The 26175-nt window shown below is 46.5% G+C and overlaps 1 protein-coding gene across 1 annotated transcript in view; it reads right to left on the bottom strand.

Moving 5' to 3' along the window:
• KATNIP (katanin interacting protein) overlaps positions 1-26175 on the bottom strand; it is a 185711-nt gene that overhangs the window by 100435 nt on the left and 59101 nt on the right. Inside the window, exons 6-7 of the mRNA XM_040635174.1 lie at positions 18757-18888; positions 14665-14793 (exon numbers count right to left, since the gene is read on the bottom strand). Coding sequence (XP_040491108.1) covers positions 14665-14793; positions 18757-18888 — 261 coding nt within the window. The remainder of the gene's footprint in view (positions 1-14664; positions 14794-18756; positions 18889-26175) is intronic.

The raw sequence follows: 26175 nt of genomic DNA on the forward strand, positions 1-26175 counted from the left end.
CCAGATAAGGAGTGGTACACAGTTGAGTCCAGAGTCAAGACAGAGAGAGGGGAAGCCCTGGGCATTCACTGGGAGGCTGCTTTTAGGGCCACTGGCCGCTTCCCAGCGTATTAAGTGTAGAGGTACTCACCCACAGGCTGAAGCCCAGAGTGTGGGCGCTGGGGCAGGAAGGCAGGACAACGCCCCGGGAAGTCACACAGGAGCTCCCATAGCTAAGGTACACAACTTGTACACAGCATGTTGTACCCCAACCTCACAATCACTGGGGTCAAGTAACATCAAATAGAATGGACAGAGCGAGCGGGATTCTCAAATACGAAGATGAGCACACAACCAAGATTGAGAAAACTTTGGGGGAAAATCAACACCCTGAAAGATAGGCACTAAATTTAATTAACAAAAGAACTAATACCCAATAAAAGAGTTAATAGAACAAATAGAAGACCTAAGAATACAGAAAATTAATATCCCTGGAGAGATTAAAGAGGACATTTCATCCATGAAAAAGAAACAACTAGATATCCCAAAAGTTTTGATTTTATTAACATTTTAACAAGATAAACTAAATAGCAGAAACAGATAAAAGATGTGCTAGTGGGGCGCCTGGGTAGTGCAGTTGTTAAGTGTCTGCCTTCGGCTCAGGGTGTGATCCCGGCATTATGGGATCGAGCCCCACATCAGGCTCCTCCGCTATGAGCCTGCTTCTTCCTCTCCCACTCCCCTGCTGTGTTCCCTCTCTCGCTGGCTGTCTCTCTGTCACATAAATAAATAAAAAATCTTAAAAAAAAAATAAAAAATAAAAAAATAAAAAAAAAAAGATGTGCTAGAAAATCAAACCAAAAATTTTATAAGAACACGGTACAAAAAGACAAAAATGAAGTGTGAAAGAAAAATTAAGAGACTTGAAAGGATAGATGTGGGCCAATGTTTATGCAACAGAAACTCCACAGAATAGAATAGACGCAATGGAAGAGAATAATAATAATAATAATAATAATAATAACAACAACAACAATAATTAATAGTAATAACAATAGAAGATTTTCCAATGCTAAAGAAGGACACAAACCTTCGAATTGAAAAGGTACATCTACTGCTTTAAAGGGGACAGATATTAATACTGATCTATTCATATGGATAAAAGATCCAACCTATCAGGAAACATCTTGACTCTGTATGCACACAATAATAATGATTTGAAATATATAAAGCAACAACAGAGAAATATAAGGGAAAATTGACAAGTTTAGAGAAATCAACCAGATTAAATAAACAAAAGTAGGATCTATTGTAGTGGTTTGCTAATGAGCATAAAAATTTCCTGCCTTATTAAAAATGCAGATTCCAAACACTCCATTCCCGACCCTACTACCTCCCTCATTTAATTCCGTATCTTTGAGTGGGCAATTTCACATTTTTAATAAGCAGCCCAGGTGATTGTGATGTAGGTGATCTGGGACTACATGTTAAGACCACCAGGTTAAATAACTCAATGAATGGCTTGACTTAATAGATACATTGAGAACTTTGTACCAAAAGGAGAATAATTATTCTTCTGAAATACAACGGAGCAGTCGTAAAAATGATCTGGTAGACCACAAACAGAACCTCAAAAACTTCCAAAAACCAGAAACCAAACAAGCCATCCTCTGATCATAATGCAGTAAAATTAGAAATTAACACAAAAGGATAGAAAAAAAAAGACAAACGAAAAAGCTATTTACTTAGAACATTTGTAAAACTCTCCTATATAAAGAGGGAACTCCCTCCCCTCCCCAATCACAAACCAATTAGAAATAAATAACAATGAAAACACTACACACATAGCAAAAATTGTGGGATAAGGACAAAGCAGTGTTTGGAGGAAAACTTATAGCCTTAAAATCATTATATTAGAAAACAAGACTGAAAATAGATGAAATAAATATTTAACACAGCAGGCTGTAACGTAGGGGTGGGGAGAGAACCAAAGCAATAAATTAAACCACAAAGTTTAGGGAAAGAATCAAGATAAAAGTAAAAATGAACCAAAATAGAAGCCAATAAGTGAATGAGTGAATAAATAAGTAAACAATGAAATAAAGTATACGTGCTCAATAAAACTAAAAGCTGGGCATGGTTTGGCTAGGTAGGCAGAGAGAGCTTTTCATATTTTACTCACTTCTGAATTGTCTGACTCTTTTCTAATGAGAAAGCACTCATATATTAGATGTCATATTAAATGATACAAAATAATGTAAAAATACCTGAGAAATCCTAAGTAGGCTATAACCGCAAGAAATAAATGGCATTATTTATTCCAGTAGTGATCCAGAGGTCAGTTATTTTTTACTTCCATTAAGACTGAAAATGCTTTAGTAACTCAGATACCATCCGGCGTCTTAGAAATGCTCTACTGGGTGAAAGCCTCACTGCGTCTCTCACTTCTGGACCTGCATTTCATGGGCAGTCAGTGCTTGTTCAGCATCATTCCACATGAATCATTCATGCTCATCACTGAAGAATTCCTGTACAGATGGCCTTGTGCGCTCTGACCCTCCTGCCCAGGACCCAGTCTAATGCCATCAGTCAGGCTGTCCTTTGGTCAGAGCTGTCTAGCTGGGCATCTCTGCGTGCATTCAGGGCACCTTGGCTCTGGGTACCAGAGGGGCTAACTCAAGTGCCCCTGGAAAGGAGAAAGACCTCTTCCTCCTCTTGTCAGGAATAGACAAAGCTTTCTAACCCAGAAGTTGCAAGCTGGTGGTCACAGGCCAAATCTGGCCAGCCATACATTTTGTTTGATCTACAGAGAACAGGGAGTTAGTAATCACCATAAAAAAAATTGGAGAAACCAAACACAAAGAAACCCAGATGCCTGGCTTCTTCTACAGTTAGAAAGTCTGGTACCACTGGGCCCCTATTTCCACACAATGACAGCCAAGCTGTGTTGACAACACTGTTGCCTACATCCCCACCACTCCCTGCCATGCCCTGACACCCAGGCCAAGGGCTGTTACTCGCTTGGCTCTCTGTGTCACTTAAAATATTCAAATAATTCATAATAGAACAGGGCTTCCAGGGAAGGTGGTGGAATAGGAGGAGCCTAAGCCCACCATGTCCCATGGATACAACCAGATAACACCCACATCAGTGTAAAAAGCCCAGAAAGTGACCTGAAGACTGGCAGAACAGACTCTCCACAGCTAAATGTAGAGAAGGGGCCACATCGAAGAAGCTAGGATGAGCACAGATACAGACTTGGGCGACTGTCTGCAGGAGGGACAGAGGGAGGGACGTCGCAGGTATGGAGAGGGGAGAGAAACAGACCCTCACACTGGGCACCCCAAGCAAGGGGAACCCACGTAAGGAAGACAAATTCCCATAATATCTGGCTTTGAAAACCAGAGGGGCCAATCTCATGCGTTCTTATAGTCAGTGAGGCTTAATACCTGGAACTTTAAAAATCAGTGGCTTAGCTCTGAGAGATCCAAGAGGGTGAGAGGAAACTGAGTCATTGTCCTTAGACAACCCTGAAGATACAGCACAGAAACTGCAGCTTGAAAAACGCCCGGGGTATACCAGAGAGACACTTGTTTGCTAGTCTCACAGTGTGTGCTGGAGGGGCAGGGGTCTTTAGTAGACTTCTCCAGGAATGAAGTGAGTGCCGTTTCCCTCAGCTGTCCCCCAGCCTAGACACACAGACACCTGTGGGGAGCAGCACAGCACCAACACTTTCTACCTAGCTTGCTCCCAGTGTGCCTGCCCCCAAGTTCTCCTGTGGACACGCCCCCTCCAATATGCCCTTGGCTGGAGCCCACCCGAAGTGGTGCCACAAGCTGGCAGTGTGCGAGCAGCCCCATCAGGGGCCAATAACACTAAAAGCAACTCTTGCCCCGGGGAGAGAAGATAACTATATACACCAGTCCAACTGTGGCTCCAGCAGTGGGCTGGGGGCAGACATCTATATGGTCTGACTGCAAGCTCCACCCACCAACAAAAGCTTCTCAGGGGACAACACAGGGAAAGCACCCTACAGTTCGGTGCTACTGCATCTCTGACTCAACTCAAGCCCAGGGCGGCCCCAGACTGGCCCGCTAATAACATAGGGACCAAACACTGCCCTAAACAGGCAAAGAGAGCCACTGCAGACGACTGGACTGACAGGGACAGTGGCTTAGCTACAACAGCCAGGCACATGCAACACACATAGGAGATACCCCTAGGTTCTGGAAAATGGAACATTGCACTGCAGGCCACCATGGGACCTCTTCTTCATTAGGCCACTACTCTCAAGACCACACACAGAAAGAAACACAGAGAGTTATACTAAATGAGGAGACAGAAGAACATGTCCCAAATGAAAGAATGGGACAAAATCACAGCAAGGGACCTAAATAAAACAAAGATAAGTTAATATTCCTGATAGAGAATTTAAAGTGATGGTCCTAAATATACTCACTGGACTTAAGAGTGGAAGACTTCAGTGAGATCAAAAAAAGAGACAGAAAATATAAAAACGAACTAATCAGAGAGGAAGGACTTGATAACTTAAATGAAAAATACACTAGAGGGTTGCCTGGGTGGCTCAGATGGTTTAGTGTCTGCCTTCAGCTCAGGTCATGGTCACTGGGTCAAGCCCCACATCAGGCTCTCTGCTCAGTGGGCAGTCTACTTCTCCATCTCCCTCTGCCTCTCCCCGTGCCCATGTTCTCTCTCTCTCTCTCTCTCTCTCTCCATCTCTCTGTCTCAAATGAATAAATAAAATCTTAAAAAAAAAAAAAGAAAAATACACTAGAAGGAACGAATAGTAGGCTACAGGAAGGAGAACAGATCAGTGATCTGGAGGTCAGAGTAATGGAAAGTAATCAAGCTGAACAGGAGAGAGAAAAAATAGTAATAAAAATGAAAATAGGGGCACCTGGGAGGCTGGGTCAGTTAAGCTGATGACTCTTGATTTCGGCTCAGGTCATGATCTCAGGGTCCTGGGATCAAGTCCCACATTATGCTCCATGGCTAGCCTTAAGCAGGCTTAAGATTCTCTCTCCCCCTCTCCCTCTGCCCCTCTCCACCCCCACTCGTACGCACTCTTTCTCTAAAAAAAAAAAAGAAAGAAAATGAAAATAGGTTAAGGGAACTCAGTGACACCATCAAGCATAATAATTTTTTTTTTAATAGGGATCCCAGAAGAAGGGAAAAAAATTATTTGAAGAAATAAATAGCTGAAAACTTCTCGACTCTAGGGAAGGAAACAGAAACCTAGATCCAGGGGGTACAGAGAGGGCCCAACAAAATCAACTCAATGAGGTTCACATCAAGACACATGGTAATTAAAATAGCAAAAAGTAGTGATAAAGAGAGAATTTTAAAAACAGCAAAAGAAAACAGTCATATACAAGGGAAACCCCAAAAGGCTTTCAGTGGATTTCTCAGCAGAGACTTAGTAGGCCAGGAGTGGCACGATATATTCAAAGTGCTCAAAACAAAACAAAACAAAACAAAATCTGCTACCCAGAACACTCTATCCAGCAAGGCTATGATTCATAACAGAAGGATAGATAAAGAGTTTCCCAAACAAAAGTTAAAGAAATTCATGACCACCAAACCAGCCTTACGAAAAATGTTAAAGGGGAGTCTTTGAGTGGAAAGGAAAGACCATAAGTAGGAGTCAGAAAAGTAGGAAGCACACAAGCAGTAAAATTAAGTGTATCTATAAAAATCAGTCAAGGGACTCACAAAATAAGAGAACATACAGTATGATAGCATATACCTAAAACGCTGGGGGGAGGAGAGGAGTAAAGAATGGCTTCAAACTTAAGCAACCATCAACTCTATGATACAGACTGTTATATGCATAAGAATTACATACAAACCTAATGGTAACCACAGATCAAAAACCAGTAACAGATATACAAAAAATAAAGAGAAAGGAATCCAAGTACATCACTAAAGAAAGCCTGCAGTGAGAGAAGAGAGCAAGAGAAGAAAGGAACAGAGAACTACAAAAACAACAATGGAACTGGGGTGCCTGGGTGGTTCAGGAGGTTAAGCGGCTAACTCTTGATTTCGGCTCAGGTCACGACCTCAGAATCCTGGGATCAAGTCCCACATTGGGCTCTACACTCAACAGGGAGTCTGCTTAAGGATTCTCTCCCTCCCTCTTCCTCTCCCCCTACTTGCTCTCACTCTCTCTCTAAAATAAATAAACTAATCTAAAAAAAATCATAAAACAAGTAATAAAACAGTAATAAGTACATACCTATCAATAATTACTTAGGAGCAAATGCTCCAATCAAAAGACATAGGGTATCAGAGTGGATAAAAAAATAAGACCCATCCATATGCTGCCTACAAGAGACTCATTTCAGACATAAAGACACATGCAGATTGAAAAGAAAGGGATGAAAAAGCATTTATCATGCAAATGGAAGTGAAAAGAAAGCTGGGATAGCAATACTTATATCAGACAAAATAGCTTTAAAACAAAGACTGTGTAACGAGACAAAGAACACTATGTAATCATAAAGGAAACAATCCACCAAGAAGATATAACAATTGTAAATATTTACATAACCAACATAGGAGTACCTAAATACATAAAGCAGGTAATAATAAACATAAAGGAAATAATGAATAGTAATACAATAATAGTAGGGGATTTTAATATCACACTTATGTCAACGGATAGATCTTCTAAACAGAAAATCAACAATAAACAGTTGCTTTGAATGATATATTGAGCCAGATGGGCCTAACAGAGATATTCAAAACATTCTATCCTAAAACAGAATACATGTTCTTTTCAAATGCACATGGAAGATTCTCCAGAATAGATCATATATTAGGCCACAAAACAAGTCTCAATTCAAAAAGACAGAAGTCATACCATGCATGCTTTCTGACCATAACGCTATGAAACTAGAAATCAAGCACAAGAAAAAAAACCTGAAAAGAACACAAATACATGGAGGCTAAATAACATACTACTAAATAATGAATGGGCCAACCATGAAATCAAAGAGGAAATAGAAAAATACATAGAAACAAATGAAAATGAAAACACAGTGGTCCAAAACCTCTGGGATGCAGCAAAAGCTGTTCTAAGAGGGAAGTTTATAGCAATACAGGCCCGCCTCAAGAAACAAGAAAAAGCTCAAATAAACAACCTAACCTTACACCCAAAGGAACTAGAAAAAAAAACAAACAAAACTCAAAACCAGTAGAAGGAAGGAAATAATAAAGATTAGAACAGAAAAATGAAATAGAAACTAAAAAAATAACAGAACAGATCAATGAAACCAGAAGGAGCTGGTTCTTTGAAAAGTTCAACAAAACTGATAAACCTAGCCAGACTCATTGAGAGAGAGAGAGAACTCAAACAAAACCAGAAATGAAAGAGAAGAAATAAAAAGTCACCAACAAAACACAAAGGATTGTAAGAGAATATTATGCAAAATGATATGCCCACAAATTGGACTACCTAGAAGAAATGGATAAATTCCTAGAAACATATAACCTCCCAAAACGGAACCAGGAAGAAATAGAAAATTTGAATGGGCTGATTACCAGCAGTGAAATTGAATCAGTAATCAAAAATCTCCCAACAGACGAAAGTCCAGGATCAGACGGTTTTACAGGTAAATTCCACCACACATTTAAAGAAGAGTTAATACCTATTCTTCTCAAACTATTCCAAAAAATAGAAGAGGCAAGAAAACTTACAAATTCATTCTATGAGGCCAGTATTATCCTGACACCAAAACCAGATAAAGACACTACAAAAAAAGAGAATTACAGGCCAATGTCACTGATGAACAGAGATGCAAAAATCCTCAACAACATACCAGCAAATCGAAACCAACAATACATTAAAGAAATCATTCACCACGATCAAGTGGGATTTACTCTCGGCTGCAAGGGTGGTTCAATATTTGCAAAACAATCAATGTGATATACCACATCAACAAGGATAAAAACCATATGGTCATTTCAATTGATGCATAAAAAGCATTTGACAAAGTACAATACCCATTCATGATAAAAACCATCAACAAAGTAGGTTTAGTGGAAACATACCTCAACATAATAAAAGCCATATATGAAAAACCCACGGCTAACATCATACTGAGATGAAAAACTCAAAGCTTTCCGTGAGGTCAGGATCAAGACAAGGAAACTATAGAGAGAGAATGTCCACTCTCAGCACTTTTATTCAACGTAGTTCTGGAAGTCCTAGCCACAGCAATGAGACAAGAAAAAGAAATAAAAGGCATCTAAATAGGCAAGGAAGAAGTCAAACTTACACTATTTGCAGACAACATGATACTATATATAGAAATCTCTAAAGACTACACTAAACAACTACAAGAACTGATAAATGAGTTCAGTAAAATTGCAGGATACAAAATCAACGTACAGAAATCCGTTGCATTTCTATACACTAATAACGAGGTAACAGAAGGAGAAATTAACAGTCCCATTTACAATTGCACCAAAAAGGGGTGCCTGGGTGGCTCAGTCAATTAAAATGTCTGCCTTCGGCTCAGGCCATGATCCTAGGGTCCTGGGATTGAACCCCACATCAGGCTCCCTGCTCAGTGGGGAGCCTGCTACTCCCTCTGCCTCTGCTGCTCCGCCTACTTGTGCTTGTTTCTCTTGCTCTCTCTCGCTCTCTCTGTCAAATGAATAAATAAAATCTTAAAAAAAAAACCAATCGCACCAGAAAGAATAAAATACCGAGGAATAAACTTAAACAAGGAGGTGAAAGATCTGTACTCTGAAAACTACACAATATTGATGAAAGAAATTAAAGATAACACAAACAAATGGAAAGGTATTCTATGCTCATGGATTGGAAGAACAAACATTGTTAAAATGTCTATTCTACCCCAAAAGCAATCTACAGATTTAACACAATCCCTACCAAAATGCCAACAGCATTTTTCACAGAAATAGAACAAATAATGGTAAAATTTGTGTGGAACTACAAAAGATCCCACATAGCCAAAGCAATCTTGAAAAGGAAGAAGAAAACTGGAGGTATCCCATTCCCAGATTTCCAGGTATACTACAAAGCTGTAGTAATCAAAACAGTATGGTACTGGCACAAAAACAGACACATGGATCAATGAAACAGAACAGAGGGCCCAGAAATAAACCCACAGTTATATGGTCAATTAATCTTCAACAAAGGAGGCAAGAATATGCAATGGACAAAAGACAGTCTCCAACAAATGCATGGGAAAACTGGACAGTAACACGCAGAAGAATGAAACTGGACCATTTTCTTACACCACCCACAAAAATAAACTCAAAAAGGATAAAGGACCTAAATGTGAGACCTGAAACCATAAAAATCCTAAAAGAAAGCACAGGCAGTAATACCTCTGACATTGGCCATAGCAACATTTTTCTAGATATGCCTCCTGAGGCAAGGGAAACAAAAGCGAAAATAACCTACTGGGACCACATTAAGATAAATAGCTTCTGGGGTGCCCTAGGTGTCTCAGTTAGTTAAGCATTGGACTCTTGATTTCAGCTCAGGTCATGGTCTCAGAGTCCTGGGATCAAGCCCTGCCTCCAGCTCCCCACCGAGTGGTGAGTCTGCTTGTCTTCCTCTCCCTCTGCCCGTCCCCCACTCTTTCTCTCTCATTAAATAAATCTTTTTTCAAAAAAATGAAAAACTTCTGCACAGCAAAGAAAACAATCAGCAAAACGAAAAGACAATGTACTGAATGGGAGAAGATATTTGCAAAGGTTAGTATCCAAAATGTAAACCACTTACACAACACCATAAAAACCAAATGATCCAATTAAAAAATGGGCAGAAGACATGGACAGACATTTCTCCATAGAAGACTTCCAGATGGCCAACAGGCGCATGAAAAGACGCTCAACATGACTCATCATCAGGGAAATGTAAATCAAAACCACAATGAGAGATCACTTCATGTCAGAATGGCTAATATAAAAAACACAAGAAACAACAGGTGTTGACAAGGATGTGGAGAAAAAGGAACCCTCGTGCACTAGGAACTGCAAACTGGTACAACCAGTATGGAGGTTCCTCAAAAAACTAAAGATAGAGTTACCATTATGATCTACTAATTCCGCTCTTGGGTATTTACCCAAAGAATATGAAAACACTCATTCGAAAAGATACATGCACCCCCGTGTTTACTACAGCATTATTTATAACAGCCAAATTATGGAGGCAGCCCAAGTGTACGATGCTAGATGGCTAAAGACGTTGTGGCATACACACACACACACACACACACACACACGGCAGCCCAAGTGTACGATGATAGATGGTTAAAGACGTTGTGGCATACACACACACACACACACACACACACACAAACACACACAACGGACTATTATTCAGCCATAAAAAGGAATGAAATCCTATCATTTGCAACAACGTAGATGGAGCTAGAGAGTATTACGCTAAGCAAAATAAGTCCGCGAAAGACAAATACCCTATGATTTCACTCATATGTGGAATTTAAGAAAAAAACAAAGAAAAAAAAAGAAAAGAAAGAGAAAGAGACAAACCAGAAGCTGACTCTCAACTATAGAGAAAAACAGCTGGTCACCAGGGGAGGGGGGGTTGGGGGAAATAGGTGATGGGGATTAAGAGCACATTACCATGCTGGGCGCTGAGTCATGTACAGAATTGCTGAATCATCATATTGTACACCTGATACTAATATAACACTGCATTTAGCTATACTGGAATTAAAATAAAATACAGCAGCAATAATGATGACCCCAGCACGACACAAGGCCAGCCAACGGGATGCATCTGTGAGCTGAGGCTGGACCTTGAAGTCGGGGGTCCAGGACCTCCCCATTGGCCACACCCACTTCTATTCATCATTGTATTTCTACTCTAATCTTGAAATCCAGCTTAATTTTTTCAAGTCATATCTAATAAATCCTCTCCTATATGCCCCTATTTTCTCTTTTTTTCCAGTTTGAAACATATTTTGAATGTGACTAAAGTGAGAAAAACCAAATATGAAGGATTCATATTCATTTTCTTAACAATGCTTTAATAACACAAAATTACTTCTCTATTTACCTAAAATTCACCTCTTTAAACAGTCAAAAATCTAAATAAAATAATTTTCTATGAAAATATTTCTAGGGGTGCCTGGGTGGCTCAGTTGGTTAAGCGTCTGCCTTTGGCTCAGGTCATGATTCCAGGGTCCTGGGATTGAGCCCTGTTTCGTTCATTTTCTTAACAATGCTTTAATAACACAAAATTACTTCTCTATTTACCTAAAATTCACCTCTTTAAACAGTCAAAAATCTAAATAAAATAATTTTCTATGAAAATATTTCTAGGGGTGCCTGGGTGGCTCAGTTGGTTAAGCGTCTGCCTTTGGCTCAGGTCATGATTCCAGGGTCCTGGGATTGAGCCCTGTTTCGGGCTCCCTGCTCAGTGGGGAGCCTGCTTCTCCCTTGCCTTCTGCCCCCCCACCCTACTTGTGCTCTCTCTCTCTCTCTCATGTGTGTACACTCTTTCTCTCTGTCAAATAAATAAATAAAATCTTTAAAAAGAGAAAGAAGGAAAGGAAAAGGAAAGGAAAGGGAAGAAAAGAAAGAAAAAAGAAAAGAAAGGAAGGAGAAAGAAAGAAAGAAAGAAAGAAAGAAAGAAAGAAAGATATTTCTAAAATACGTTAGAACTTTCTTGTCTCCTTAAAACATAATTTAGTCTTTCCTTGATATTAATGGTCAATGTTCTGGATAGAAATTGATCTGTAATAGAGGAGATGCCGTCAGGAGCTATTATGGTTTTGTGTCTTTCATTTATTATTTTAAGTAATATCCTCTGTCACCAGAGTTTCTGGAAGTACAGGATATGGTTTTGAAGACAAGGGTGGCGCTCCGTCCCATTCCTTTCTGGCTTTTGTGAACCTCCTGGATTTTTGTTGTTGTTTTATTTTGTTTTTTACTTTACAGTTATCTTACGTTTGTATGATGAAGAAGAGATTCTAACTTGGAATTTTAAGATTCCTTTCTTTTATAGTCCCCAGATCTAACCCACAAAGTCCAAATTATCTCCACAACTTTCCTTCCATGTGCGGTAAACTGAAATCTTCAGTGATTCAGAATGACTGGGAGTTCCTACGTTAAACACTGTGCTATCTCCTATATACAAATTCTGTAAGCTTAAACGTGAGATCTAAAACATGTATTTCAAACAAATATCCTAAGTGATTCTTGTGCATATCAAATTTTGAGCTCCACAGCTCTGTCTTTTCTAAAAAATGTGGTTCTCAAACACTGCTGCAAAATATAGTCACATATTTTGGTGCTTAAAAAAACAACAACAAAAATGTGCCCAAGCACAAACCCAGGATCAGAGTCTGAGCTTCTAGAAGGTAGGACCTGTGCATTTGTGTTTATTTTATTTAGGTAGCTTTTACTTTGCCATGTTCTGTTTATTGCAGACTTCGTATGCTGTTTGCAGGAAACAACAGAGAGAGATCCCACGTACCTTTCACCCAGTTTCCCCCATGGTAACATCTTGCATAATTAAAGTACAGTAGCACAATCGGGAAACTGACATCAATACAATCCTACTAAGTAAGCTTTTTCAACTGGCTCTCTTTTTAAACTTTTCTCTATCTTTCTTTGCTGATGCTTAGCTCTGTTGAAGCAGAGTATCTCCTCCTTCACGTGCTAGCTTTTTATTTTTATTTATTTATTTTTTTAAAAGATTTTATTTATTTATTTGACAGAGATAGAGACAGCCAGTGAGAGAGGGAACACAAGCAGGGGGAGTGGGAGAGGAAGAAGCAGGCTCATAGCGGAGGAGCCTGATGTGGGGCTCGATCCCATAACGCCGGGATCACGCCCTGAGCCAAAGGCAGACGCTTAACCGCTGTGCCACCCAGGTGCCCCAACGTGCTAGCTTTTTAAAAAAAGAAACTTATATTACTCTGGGAAACAAACTGAGGGCTTCAGAGGGGATGGGGGTGGGGGAATGGGATAGGCTGGTGATGGGTAGTAAGGAGGGCACGTATTGCATGGTGCACTGGGTGTTATACGCAACTAATGAATCATCGAACTTTATTTTTTTATTTTTTTTAAAGATTTTATTTATTTATGTGACAGAGAGAGACAGCCAGTGAGAGAGGGAACACAGCAGGGGAGTGGGAGAGGAAGAAGCAGGCTCCCAGCGGAGGAGCCCGATGTGGGGCTTGATCCCGGAATGCCGGGATCACGCCCTGAGCCGAAGGCAGGTGCTTAACGACTGCGCTACCCAGGCGCCCCTGAATCATCGAACTTTACATCAATAACCAGGGATGTACTGTATGGTGGCTAACATAATAAAAAAACATTTAAAAAAAAAAGGTAAAACCCACAGAAAACATATTGGAATAATATAATGGAAGGGTATAACGAATACCCCAAAACCCTTCACCTATATTCACCAGTTATTCACCAATTCTCGGAAGACCTGAGAACGAGGACCTTCTCTTACATAAACACAAAATAATCATCAAATTCAGGAACTTTAACATTGATACGATATTGTTACCAAATATAGTGAATTTTCAAATTTGTTAATTTCCCCAAACCATCCTTACACTTAGGGCAATTACCACCCCGACACCTCCCTGCCCCCGGCAAGGATCTCATGTGGCCTAACTGTGGTATCTTGTTAGCCTCTTTTATCTGGAAAACCCTTTTCATGCCACTGATAGTTTTGAAGCCCCCAGGCTAGCTGTTCTGCAGACAGTCCCTCAATTTGGCTTTGTCTGGTTGTTTCCTCATTGGATTTCATTTTTGAAAAACATTTTTTCATCCATGTTTGCAGCTATGGGTTCACTGAGGAGAGCTCTTCTGGATCCTAAGCATCACTGATAGACGGCCACCTCTCAGCATCCCGCTTCCAGGCAGCACATCAATCATATTCAGAGGACTGTGCCCCTACAGAGAACTAGGTACTCTGGGGAGCGGGGAGCAAAAGCAGCTCGGCGTAATTCCCAGCCTATGATCGTTAATTGCAAGGAGTAAGGAAGGAGTCATGGGGTCTGGGTTTCCAGTCTGGGTTCTTCTGAAGCCTGGGTGAGCCACATCCTTCCTCTACTCCTCAGTTTCCCCAAACTACAAAATGAGAATGAAAATACCTAGCACTTGGGAGCCTGGGTGGCTCAGTCGGTTTAGCATCTGACTTTGGCTCAGGTCATGATCCCAGGGTCCTGGGATCGAGTCTCACATGGGGCTCCCTGCTCAGCAGGGAGTCTGCTTCTTCCCCTCTCTCTCCCCCTTCCCCCTGCTCGTGTTCTCTCACGCTCTCTCTCTTTCTCAAATAAATAAGCAAATGTTTAAAAACAAAAAAAGGAAAATACCTAGCGTTTAACTCACAAGGTTAATGCAGGAATGGATGTAACATACTCAATACAGTGACCAGCACTTAGTAAGTGTTCATTTAATATGAGCTACCACTACCTTTAAAAAAAATAGCACCAAGTCAAATCTCACATGTATTGTTTTAAATCTAGTGGGTGGGTCCAAGGTGTTTGTGAAAGCCAAACCCTGCTGTGACCTGAGCCATCTTCCCAGGTGTAGACGAAGATGCTCTCGTGGGGCCCACCCTCCAGCCCAGCTGCTTGGCTCTGGCAGAGACCCTGGCCCTTCGTGGGGTTATGAGGCTGAAATCCATCTTACCATCACATCCTGAATAGTTAAGAGAATCCTTTCTTTGTCTGAATTGCTTGCAGGGTCAGGGCATCCGTGGGCATCCAGAAGGGAGAAATGAAAATCACAGGGCGTGGTGTCGGCAGAAGACTTGGTACCCTAGGGACAGGCAGAGAGAATGGGCGTGGGAAAAGCAACTCACGTCCCTGAAGCCATGCTGGGTCCCTCGTCCTCTCTGTTGGTCTCCATGCCTCCCATCTCCCTCCTTACCTCCTCCTCATTCTCTGCTCCCGCTCCCAAAGCTGATCTGGTCAAACTCATCCCTGCCTCACCCACACCACTGCAGGCCCAAAGAAAGTAAGTAGACTGGGATTCAAACTCGGGCCACCAACCATCTGAACACTGGCCCAGTGAGGCCCGAGTGAGGACCGGTGTGCAGGTATGGCCAACACATCTTGTTGAATAAAAAAGGTGGGGTTATCAAATAGGATGGATGGTATATAATCCCATCTATGGGAAAATAACAATAAAAAAATAAAGGAGGGGCACCTGGGTGGCTCCATCGGTTAAATGTCTGACCCTTGGTTTCGGCTCAGGCCACGATCTCAGGGTCGTGGTATCGAGCCCTGCGTCAGACTCCAAGCTCAGTGCTGAGTCTGCTTGAGATTCTCTTGCCCCCATTCCCTCTGTCCCTCCCCCGCTCAGATAAATACAATCTTAAAAAAAATCAAGGAAAAACCAGTACTCACGGGGAAGTTATTTATATGGTCATCTAAAACACAAGTACCCAAGCAGTGGGATGGCCCTAAAAATGACCCTTCCTTTTTTAAGGCTCACCATTGAAATTACAGAAGGTCGACTGAAGGGGGACCGAAGGGATTTGCTGGAGGGCCCTGCTGGAGACCGGCGGGCTGGGCTGCTCCACGGGGGGGCGGGGTGGCCAGCGATGGCACAAGAGACTCTCCGCCGTACCCACAGGTGGGTGAGCCGTCATGGCCTCGGCAGAGTTCACACAGGGTGGAGCTGCTGGGGGCACACAGCTTGTGACAGGGGTTTAGTTGTTTCTATGTGTCAGCCAGTCCAACGACTTGAAAACACTGAGCTGTCATTGTGGGCAAATAACCAGTTCACCCTACTGCAAGGTCCACACAATGGAGGGAAAACTCAGAGCCGATAACTACACTCGGGCACTACCACTCACTGGGAATGGGCCAGGGCTGGAACATTCCAGATCCACCACCTCCTCTTGGATATGATCCCCACACACATATAATGAGTATAAGAAATCTTTATTCTGGATGGATATACCCATCTATGATCTCTGGGGCAGTGGGATTATGAAAAGACTTTTATTTTCTTTGTTATCAGTTGAATTCTTTATATAGACTATGCATTATCGGGGAAAAAAAGACATCTTACTAATAGAAAAGAGTGTGCACTTTGTTTCATTCCTGATACATAAATGGAGCCTTATTATCCACTGTAACACAAAGCCCAACATGACTGAGACCTGGTTCTTTGGCAGAACTCTTTGGAAAGAGGCGTCCTCTTTTCATTGGAGTTCCTAAGCTGCTCGAAACCCTATGGTGGCCTCCCCTCTGACTCAAAGTAGAAAACCTCGTCTACTACAGCCTCAAAGCCCTGGGCCATCTGAGCCTTGGCCTCACCTCTTTTACTCGCCTGCTTGCTCACCCAGCTCCCAGACGTACTGGCGTCCCCCCTGTGCCCCTGCCTCAGGGCCTCCGCACCTGCTGCTTCTGTGCCTGGCACGCTCTTCTCCACCTGGCTCACTCCCTGGCTTTCTGGAGAACTGCTCACAGAGCTCCTCACCGATGAGAAGCCCTGCCCATCTTTCTCCAGCCGTTTGCCGTTTCTCTGATAAGCCCTATCGCCTGCTGGCATATGATACGTTGTTTATTATCTGTTTTATCTTCAGTGTATAGAATGGTGCCTGGGATCTGGAGCGGGGACCGTGGCCCATGCAGTGCACACACCTGTCTCCGGGGGCGGCCGCTCCTCAGCTCCAGCCACGGCTGCCGCGTAAGGATGGGGCTCCAAAATGTTCGGATTTTTCAAGACAAGCCCCAAATTCACATTGTTACATGGAATCTCCTGATTCTTAAATGTCAGCTAGTTATTCTTTCAAAAGCCCCGTGCACGTCAATGGGCTGGAGGCCAACGGAGCGTGTCTGCGGCATGCCGGTCTGTGAACTCAGAGCCGCCAAGAAATTGAAGATCGCTAAGGGTATGATTGAAGGCGGACAGGCTGGTGTGTTTCAACAGTGAAGGTCAGATGAAAAGTACACACGCAGGCACGCATTTCCTTTTGCTCCATGTCAGAGCTGCACTTGCAAACAGTGTGATGGGGCTGAGTATATTTAGCCACACGCCTCTCTCTCTCTCTCTCTCTCTCTCGTTCAGATTGTATTTCTTACGGCTTCTGCCTTGGCCGAAAACTGGCATCACCATTTTACTCTTTCACTTAGCAGGAAAATAACTCCAAGGGGAAATTGACTGTGAAGCCTTACGGAGTGCCCCCTCAAGATGAGGAGGAAAAGGGAAGAAAGAAACACAATCAGGCACTCACGGTGGAGAAAATGAAGTGCCGGCAGAGCAGGGCAATGCGGATTCCGAGCACGCGCGCGCAGGATGCTAATGGAAGCTTTAATAGCTCGTGAGGGGCAGGTTGTCTGGTGCTGCGGGGAGCCTGGGAGCTTGCAAAGGAAGCACTATATGTTCATTTAACGGGCGGGTACCAAATGGCCAAAGGAGAAGAGGGAACTACCCCACTGCCGGCGTGAAGGGCGTGCATGGTCTCTGATGGGGGGCGTGGCTGGGACTGTAACAGACGGAACTTGGCTCCAGACCAGCCTCCCAAATGGAGAGAGACTGACGGCTGTTTACACAGACATGTGTTCAGATCTTGAGCAGGGACCGTTCTGTTGATTCAGAAGCGTGTGTGTGCGTGTGTGTTGTGTGTGTGTGTGTATGTGTGTGTTGTGTGGGAGGTGGGTGTTAAAGGCAGTAAAGTCCACACCACAATTTTGCCTACTGTAAAATCCCATTTCTAGGGACTGGGTAGGAAACAAGGTCATTGGGTTATTTTATTTAAAAAAAAAAAGGGCTTTCTTTCTTTCTTTTCTTTTTTTTTCCAGGAAGACAGAATTTCCAATTTACTTTCAGACTTTTGTGGCCAGGATGCGAAACAAAGTGACCCTTTGCTCCTTACCTGTCCTTCCTTTATGCACCAAGAAGGACATACAGACAGGCAACACCACAGAGGAACGTTGCCTGGACACTATTCCCACGGCTTTTATGAGTCACGTGCATTTCTTAAAGGTGGGTTTTTGGTACAGAAGCAGCACACAGAAGCAAGATTTTGTTCTCTGAGGGAGCCTGCTGAGTCTGCAGCCCAGGCCCACAGGGTAACATGCACCCGGCGAAATGGGGCAGGGGTTGGCTTAGGGGCCTTTGTCCTGCTGCCTCCCGATAACTTTGCTTCTACATAACCATGGAGACATCTACACGCTCATTCTACATATAAAAGCAATGCCCTTGGGATAAAATCCAACCACCCAAGCTCACCCCTCACCAGGCTCATTGTGCACCTCCTGGTCTGCTCCACTGCCCCTCCAGCTTCACATCCCACACTGCCCCTGGGGCTCACATTGGGCCTGCACTCTGCTCCTTCAACAAGTCCAGCCTCCCGGCATCTATACGTGCTGTTCCCTCTGCCTGCAATGCTTTTCCCATCACGTTCCAACTGAGTATCAGCTCTGCCCGCCTCCCCTCCCCTCTCACCCAGCTTTTAGGACCCTCGCAAATGTCACTTCCTCTAGGAAGCCTCCCTGGATACCCTCTCTCCTGGGCCCACCAGGCTTTGCCCCAGCTCTCAGCTCCCTCTTGAGGTAGAAGGATCGTATGCCATTGCCTCTCTGGGGTCAGACACCAGCCTTAACGACACCTGGACTCCGGGGACCTAGTAGAGCATCTAGCCCGTGGTCTGGGTGCTCACTACAGTGTGGGAGATGAACGTCAGAGTGAAAGAACTCAGGGGCATCAGGAAGGAAGGTCGCAACGCGCCCCGAGAGCCACTGTAGCACAAGCTGAAGCCAGTTCTACCTGCGGACGGTCCCTGGAAGCACCCTGTGCCTTGCTGGTCTCATCGCCACATGCCTCAAAATCTTCCGAATAGTCCAGAGGAGGCTCGATGTGGAGCCGCGGGCCAGCTTCCGTTCTGATCTGCACCGATTTCTAGACAGAAGGAGACTGTTTCAGACGTGATGGAACGAGCATCTTGATTCCTCTGAGGGGTGAGCACCTTAGTGGGCTGACCGCAGGGTGGCATGTCCGCCTCCCCCAAAAGTCCGGTCCCACCGCCTCTGCTCAAAAGTCTTTACTGCTTCCTACTGCACAAAGCACGTTCAGTAGAATTTTTTTTAAAGCAACTTTTTGGGTTGAAATACCTTATTGGTAGAATTTTAGTGGTTGACAAACTTCCCCAAATTGGCTTTGTGATCCAACAAGTTTAGGAGGCCCTGGGTTTCTTTTCTCCCTCAGGACTTCTCAGGGCTGGGGCCATAAGCGAGGCACCCCATTTAAGAGGGGGCTCCGTCGTGGGTGTTCTGTACGTGCACGAGTCCAAGAGCGAGGGCCTCCTTAAACTTTCTGCTCTGGGCCTCGCTCTAGGGAGGCCCGGCTCCTGAGAGAAGGAAGAGGTCAGCCAAGCCATGTGTACTGAATGTCTTACTCCTCCGAGGGACAGGGATTTAGACCCTGCCTTTCCCCTCATGTCCTGGATTAGAACCCTCCACCCCTCTAAGACTTCACGTCCCCACAAGCTTGATGAACTTAGCTGTTATCTCGATGATGAAGGACACTGTGCCGAGCCTTAGTGTCCTGCAGGCCTCTCCCTCGTTAGGACTGAACACCCTTCTCATCCACAGTCACACCGCACCCCCCACCCCCACCAGCGCTGTCACACTAGTGTCACTCCTAGTACGAAGAATAAATGTGCCCGGCCTCAGCTACAGTGGCCCTGGGGGAGAAAAGAGGGAAATTAAGGAATTTCCTGAGACTATCGAACACTCAAAAAAGTAGGCAGAGACGTGGCTGTAGATCATTCAAGAAAAAGATCTTGGCAAGAAAGAGTAAAGAAAAAGAGAAGCTGGAAAAGGCAAGTAGGGAGCCCCCTGTCAGAGAACAGGCAGGAGGCAGAGGGGCAGAAGGAAGGTGCTTGGGACACTTATCCTTGCCTAGGGCCATCCGTCACTTGACGATGCCCCCCGTGCTCTGACTCCCAAGTGTGGCCTCGCTGCCTCCCAGGCTGTGTCGGCTTGCTCCCAGACCACTGCTCATGGCGGAAGCAGCGGGTATGGAGGGGAAGCAGTACACGGAATACCGAAAACCTGGGGCTTCCTGGCCAGGAGACTCCTTAGAGCTTCCTTGCCTTGGGCCAGGATGAAGCTGTAAGGGCTCTGAAGTTCATTTCCAAGACGGATTTCCTACCATAACTCTGGGAAGGGCAGGCTCCCCCCTCCTCCTCAGGAACCATTTAATAGTGCCCAAATGCTGACATGAGAGAGACATAGAAAGAGGGAGAGACAGACCGAGAGAGAAAGAGACAGACAGACAGAGAGAAGGAAGGAGGGCAGGAAAGGTGGGGGGAGGCAGAGTAGAGGGGGAAGGGCACCGAGGGAGGGGTACCAGGTATGGGCCACAGCCTGGCCCCTCCATATTTCTCTGTTCCTTTATCTAGAAAGGGAAGGCTTGGACTAGGACCTCACTACTCCACGTACAGCCGGTCCGTGCACCAGCAGCCTCGGCTTCTCCCGGGGAATTTGCGAGAAATGCTGAATTTCAAGCCCCATCTTAGAGCTAGGAATCAGCATCTGCATTTTCACAGGAGCCCAGGTGACTTACACACATAGTTTGAGTAGCATGAGCATAAGTCTTGCGGTGGGGGCTGCTGTTTCCACCTGTCCCACATGCACTCCCCTGTCTTTGGGCAAAAGCACACTGATTTCCTTTTGGGAAATCCTCTTCCTCCCCACCCCCAATCCAAGTGTTCATGTGGAACTGAGTCCATGGGTGGCTGGAGCCTAGGACAGACCCAGCCGATCTGAGCACTAGATACTGCTGACTCGGAGTGACTAGGTGATTGGTTCAGGGGAGCCAAAGAGGTGCGATAGCACGGTGACAGAATGTAGGGTGGAGCTGATGGTGGCCAGCTTGGTACCACACAGAGCAGCATGGGGAAAAGCAGAGCTGAGAGATGGAGAACAGCCCTCCTACACTGTCCGAGCACCTGGATCCAGCCATACCTGAACTGGGCCTTCCCACGGGCAAGTGAAAGAGCTGGCATTAATGCAGCTCTGCTGGTCTGATCTGAATGATAAACATGAGAAAGACCTCCAGGGTTCAAGGAGGAGAGCCCAGGTATGGCTCTCTCCACTGTCGCTTTCCCATCCTCCCCCTTTCCCAGAAGTGCCCCTCTCCCTTCCTAGGAGCTTGGCACAACTGCTCGCCTTGCCCAAAGGTCGGAGATGGGTTTGCGGTAGGCATTAGGGCACTTAATCAGCAAGTCCTTACTGAATCCTGCCTTCACACAAGGTTCTGGAAGCATGTCAAGATAGCAAAAAAATGTAACCACCGATGGCCTGGCCTTAGGGAGTTCACACAGCACACACAACAAAAGAACGTGTTTAGGAAGCAACATTTGACAAAATTAACGTGGTCCAGAAAGCGTTTTAAATGCTGAGTGGGTGCTGGAGAGGGGAATAAATAGTCTTCCATCTGGCCTGCTCTCCCACCCCAGCCCCAGGGAGGTGCCTCTGCCACCACTGGAGGAGATGGGGAGCCGCTGCACCCACATGAAGACGCCCACCTCCCAATAGGAGCACGAGGCTGGCAGGTTCCAACCCAGCCCCCAGGAGGTGCCCGCTCCCTGCCTCCCACCTTCCCATGCTTGCAAGGATGATGCCCGAGCTCCTGGCGGGCTCCCCGCTTGGCATGCTGCTTTGCCCAGAGTGGGTGTTTGTAAGTGGCTGCTCTCTCCTGCCCACTTGCAGCGCCCAGACCTGGGCAGACCCCTGCAGGATCATCCACATACCAGGACAGGATTTAAAAGTCCTGATCCCCGAACACCCTTGTTCCAGTTTGCCAGCCCAAGGCCAGCTTTTGTCCTCAGCCACACTCAGCCCAAGGCCATGCCCAGAGTTATCTGTGTGTATCTGCCGCCCCCTTAGCAAAGTGTTCTAAGAGATGTGCACTCAAGCTACTGTTGATTAGAAAGATCAAGGCTAAGGGTTGCCCTGTATGGTTGTTCAGGTTGTGCAGTATGTAATTGGCTCCCTCTAGAGGTAGGAGAGCTCTGAAGACACTGACAGGCAGGTTTGGGGTGGGGAGTAAATCTGCCTTATTTGACATGTTCTTCCCGGATTTGTCTGATCTCTTACAAATAACAGCACTCGACACTCTGACAGTTTGCGTCATGCAAGGTCGCTGTAAAAGCCAATGCTTTATGGGTTGTTTCATTTATTGTCCTCACGGCAGGGGTTTTCAAAACTCAGAAATGGGAAAACAAAAGAAAGGGCTTCACATTTGTACTCGTGAGCATTCCTGGGGGTGCTTTAGCTGCCTTGCCCACAACAGGAAACCGGATACAGCAGTAGAGCGAGAGCAAAGCCTTTGCTTTAAATTGCAATGAACTTGCTTTCCGGGCCTTTAAGGAAAGCCCACCCCACAGTAAATTGCTGAAAGGCCAATCCCTTCACTACCAATTTAATGCTAAGAGCCGATGACGTTCATCAAATCTGACAGCATTTTGGTAAACGACGGCTCTGTTGATTAGGCCGCTGTCCACCCAAGTATTACAAGGCTGAGGAAGCCATAAATCTTAATCCACTGATAGCAGGAGGAAGATCTGAGGCTGAGAAGTGGTGGGGGATAAAGGACAGTACCAACAAGAGCCCATTTATCACCTCCAGACCAGTCCACAGTGCAGGCGGCAGCTCGGAAGCCAACAGAGCGCCACCATCCGCCTCCTTAGCTCTCCCACAATCGGGGAGTCCCAGGAAGGGTTTTCCAGGTGCAGCAGTCAGGCTCTGGGACAGTGTCCGGATGACTCTGTGACCCTCCGGCAGAGGGATCCTTGGGCCTGAGGCAGCCCCTTCCGCCAGGGGGGCTTCTACCCAAAAGTACTTCCAAGTTGCTGGGCAAGACCCAAAAGTACTTCCAAGTTGCTGGGCAAGACCCTAAGAAGGAAGCTTATTCTTCTGGAAGAGGTGAAGGTATTGGTCCCAGGCACTGGGAAGGGGACATGTGACCTGAGGGAATTTAGGGCAACACTCAGAAAAAGTGGGAAGCCAGCCAGCTGAAGAGTGCAGGGAGGCCATGGCGAGGGAGCAGTGCTGGCCAGGGGTGGGCTGGGACTTCGGGGCTCCCTGGGCACTGTGACCTCTGTGTCCCCTGCTGACCCGGCCATAGTCAGTATCAAAACACCAAGTGCCTGTGTGGCCCCCAGCTGTCCCTCCTGCTAGGCACAGCCACATAGGAGCAACCCCAGGACTGGGACCGCCCTGTGGAACCACTCCTGATAGAGTGGCTTTTGAGAACTGGCCACCACTGGCCACTGGGGATTCTGCACCTTGGCCACTGCCTACCTCTGGCTGCCTCCAAGGACAGTGGAGTCCACCCAAAAGGGTGAGGTCTAGATTGCCTTCTCTTCCATCCTATGCACCCCAAAACCGTCCCTGTGTACTTTCTACCAGGGAGAAACTCTGTACTTAGCTCAACTTCTTGGGGTCAAAAGAAACCCAATCAGTCCCTCTTCCCCCCGGCAACAGTACAAGTCGTACATTGGGTCTCTCTACTGTCCTGGATGAGAGCTGGCAGCTAGAGGCCCTGCTTGAGGAACAGCTCCGGGGCAGGCAGGCTTTTCACTTCTGGTCACAGCCTAGCAAGGCAAAAGCAGGCATCTGGTCCAGGCTGACCAACTGGGAGATTCAGATGGTCTCTCTCCTGGACAGTTTCCACAAACAAATACTGAAAAGACCAGGGGGATGACACCATGGGATGGGTCGAGGAAGCCGAGACAATCAGGGGACTCTGAGGGCCAGGGACAGAGCTGCGAGGTGGAGACCAGGGGCAAAGAGACACAGGCTGCGTTAGGCTTACAGGGGGAGCCCTACTTCAAAGTCTCCTGCCTGGTCCTCCTACAGCCAGTTGGCCCTATGGTCATCCTTCGGCATGCAGCCCCTGGGGATCTTTTTGAAACGTGAGGCCAAACACGTAACTCTCCTATGAAAAACCCTCCAGAAGATTCCTCACATCTAAAATGAAATCCAAACTTCCTCCTGGGGGCTTCCGGGCACTGTGTGAGCCGCCCCCTCCCACCTGTGACCCCTAACCCCCACACTCACCCCCTCCATCCCTATACACTGGCCACCCCAGGGACCCTTCAGCCTGACCCTGCTTCCTGCTGCCCCCGCTGTGCCCTCTGCTGGGAGACTCCCGTCAGACCTCCCTGGGGTTAGTTCTGCTCTTCCTCAGCTGTCAGGTCAACGTGGCCCCCGGGGAAGCCTTTGCTGCCCACCCTCTCTAGAGCGGCTCTCCCCCAGACCCTCCCCACCCACCCCCCAGCAAGCATGAGCTCCAGGCGAACAGGGCCCGGCCTGCCTCACTCACGGTGCTGACCCCGGCGCCTACAAGCGTCATGCAGGTGCTCAGTGGAGGGCACAGAGTAAGTGAAGGAACACCCCAGAGTGAAGAGCCCCAAAGTCTCCAGGCAGAGCCGCCCCAGCATCCGCCCCTCACTGACTACAACAACGGTCGGGCCCATCTACTGACTGCTTCCTCTGTGCTGCACACGGCTTGACATGCTCCAAAGACACTGGCTTGTTCAGTCTTCGTTAACTACCCTACCGGGCAGTTGCCATTATTAACCCCACTTGCAGGTGAGAGAACAGGCCCAGACGTCGAGCCACTTCTCCTGGCCGTGCTACCGGGAAGTGGTGGAGCCAAGGCTTTGCTTGACAGCTGCTGGGTTCCTGAGTCAGTGCCCTCACTCATCTCTCCGGACCTGTCTGTTCCCCTACCGCCTGGTGCTCCTCCCCGAAGCAGCAGACGGCCCTGCTGATGGACCCCCCTCTCCATGACACACATGGAGCATACACTCCCTCCTGGCAACTCTGGGAGGTTTCATTGATGACAGACACAAAGCTCAGAGAGGTCACACCGCCAGCTCCAGGGCACACAGCTAGGAAATAGTCTGTCTGACTCCAAAGCCCATTCCCATCTCTCCAGGGCCATGGGTTCAAAGGCCCCAGTGAGCCAGGAGGGAAATGGAAAGGTGGGAAGCCACTGGGTGGGAGGGAAACAGCAGCCAGAGCACAATGACAGACAGCAGCTGCCACCCGGCCTCAGCTCTGGGGCTCTAAAGGGAGTGGTGTGGACTGCGGCAAAGAGGAGCACGTGTACCCTGCCTAACGGGCGCCTGCTACTGCGCTCTGCTCATGGCTGCCTCGCAGGGAGGGGAAGCCCAGCATGAAGGCCAGCTTTTCCATTTTTCCAGGCAAGTAGGAATCGAGCTTTTTAAAAATATAGAAAAACTTTTGAATTTAAATGTTAGCGAGTGACTAAGTCTTTTTTAAACCGTGTGAGTCCAAAAAACATTCTCCGGGGGACAAGTTCAGCCCACAGGCCTCAAGCTGCTCACTCGGAAGTCCAGCAGGCCGGTCCTCTGTGCACTTGGACTGGTTGTCACATCTTCCTTGCAGGTGGGGCAGTCCCCCTGCCTTCACGGCCGGGGCTCCCAGGGCAGGAACCGAGCCTTATGTGACTGCTTGTGTCTAACCCCAGAGCCTCACACAGTGCCTGGCCCAGGGTAATAAATGCTTGCTAAATTAAAGTTAAAGGATGATTTCTTTGGGGACATGGCTTTTAGTCCACTCCTTCTAGTCCACTTCTGAATGCTCCCTGGTTTATCCATATCAAGGGGGGGTGGTCCCCAAAACATGGCATGTGGGTAGAGCAGACTCCATGCAGTAGTTGGGGGGGGTGGGCTGAGCCCCCAGGACCCCTCCTACTTTCTTCCTAGGGTGCCTTTGTGGTCAGTAGAGGCCAGAAGGCCAGTGTGTGTTTCCCAGATGCCCTTTGTGCGGGCGTTCTGGAAATGAGCTAGGTACAGCCCATCAGATGGCCTCCTACAAGCAGGGAGAGCAGAAGTGAGGTGCAAAGAAGGGGACGCATGATGGCTGACGCTGTGCTGAGCACAGTGGCCAAGGCAATGGGTTTTCCAGCGTCCCAGCCCAGACGGACGGGCCATGGGCAGCGCTGCTCTAGCAGGCACGGCATCATCTGAGGCCAACGGTTGCGGCGGTGGCCACCTGGCTCCTGGATGACAGCTAAGGCGACGGATCCCTGATGCCGATCCTCCACCCTCCCCGCTGTGTCTTAGGTAGCAGCTTTCCTGGCAGGCTGTGCTGGAAGGCTGGGTGCCATTCTTGGAGGCCCCCTGCTCAGAACCCACCCCCCCCCCCC

The sequence above is a fragment of the Ursus maritimus genome, unplaced genomic scaffold, assembly GCF_017311325.1.
Source record: "Ursus maritimus isolate PB19 unplaced genomic scaffold, ASM1731132v1 scaffold_2, whole genome shotgun sequence".
NCBI classification, from domain to species: Eukaryota; Metazoa; Chordata; class Mammalia; order Carnivora; family Ursidae; genus Ursus; species Ursus maritimus.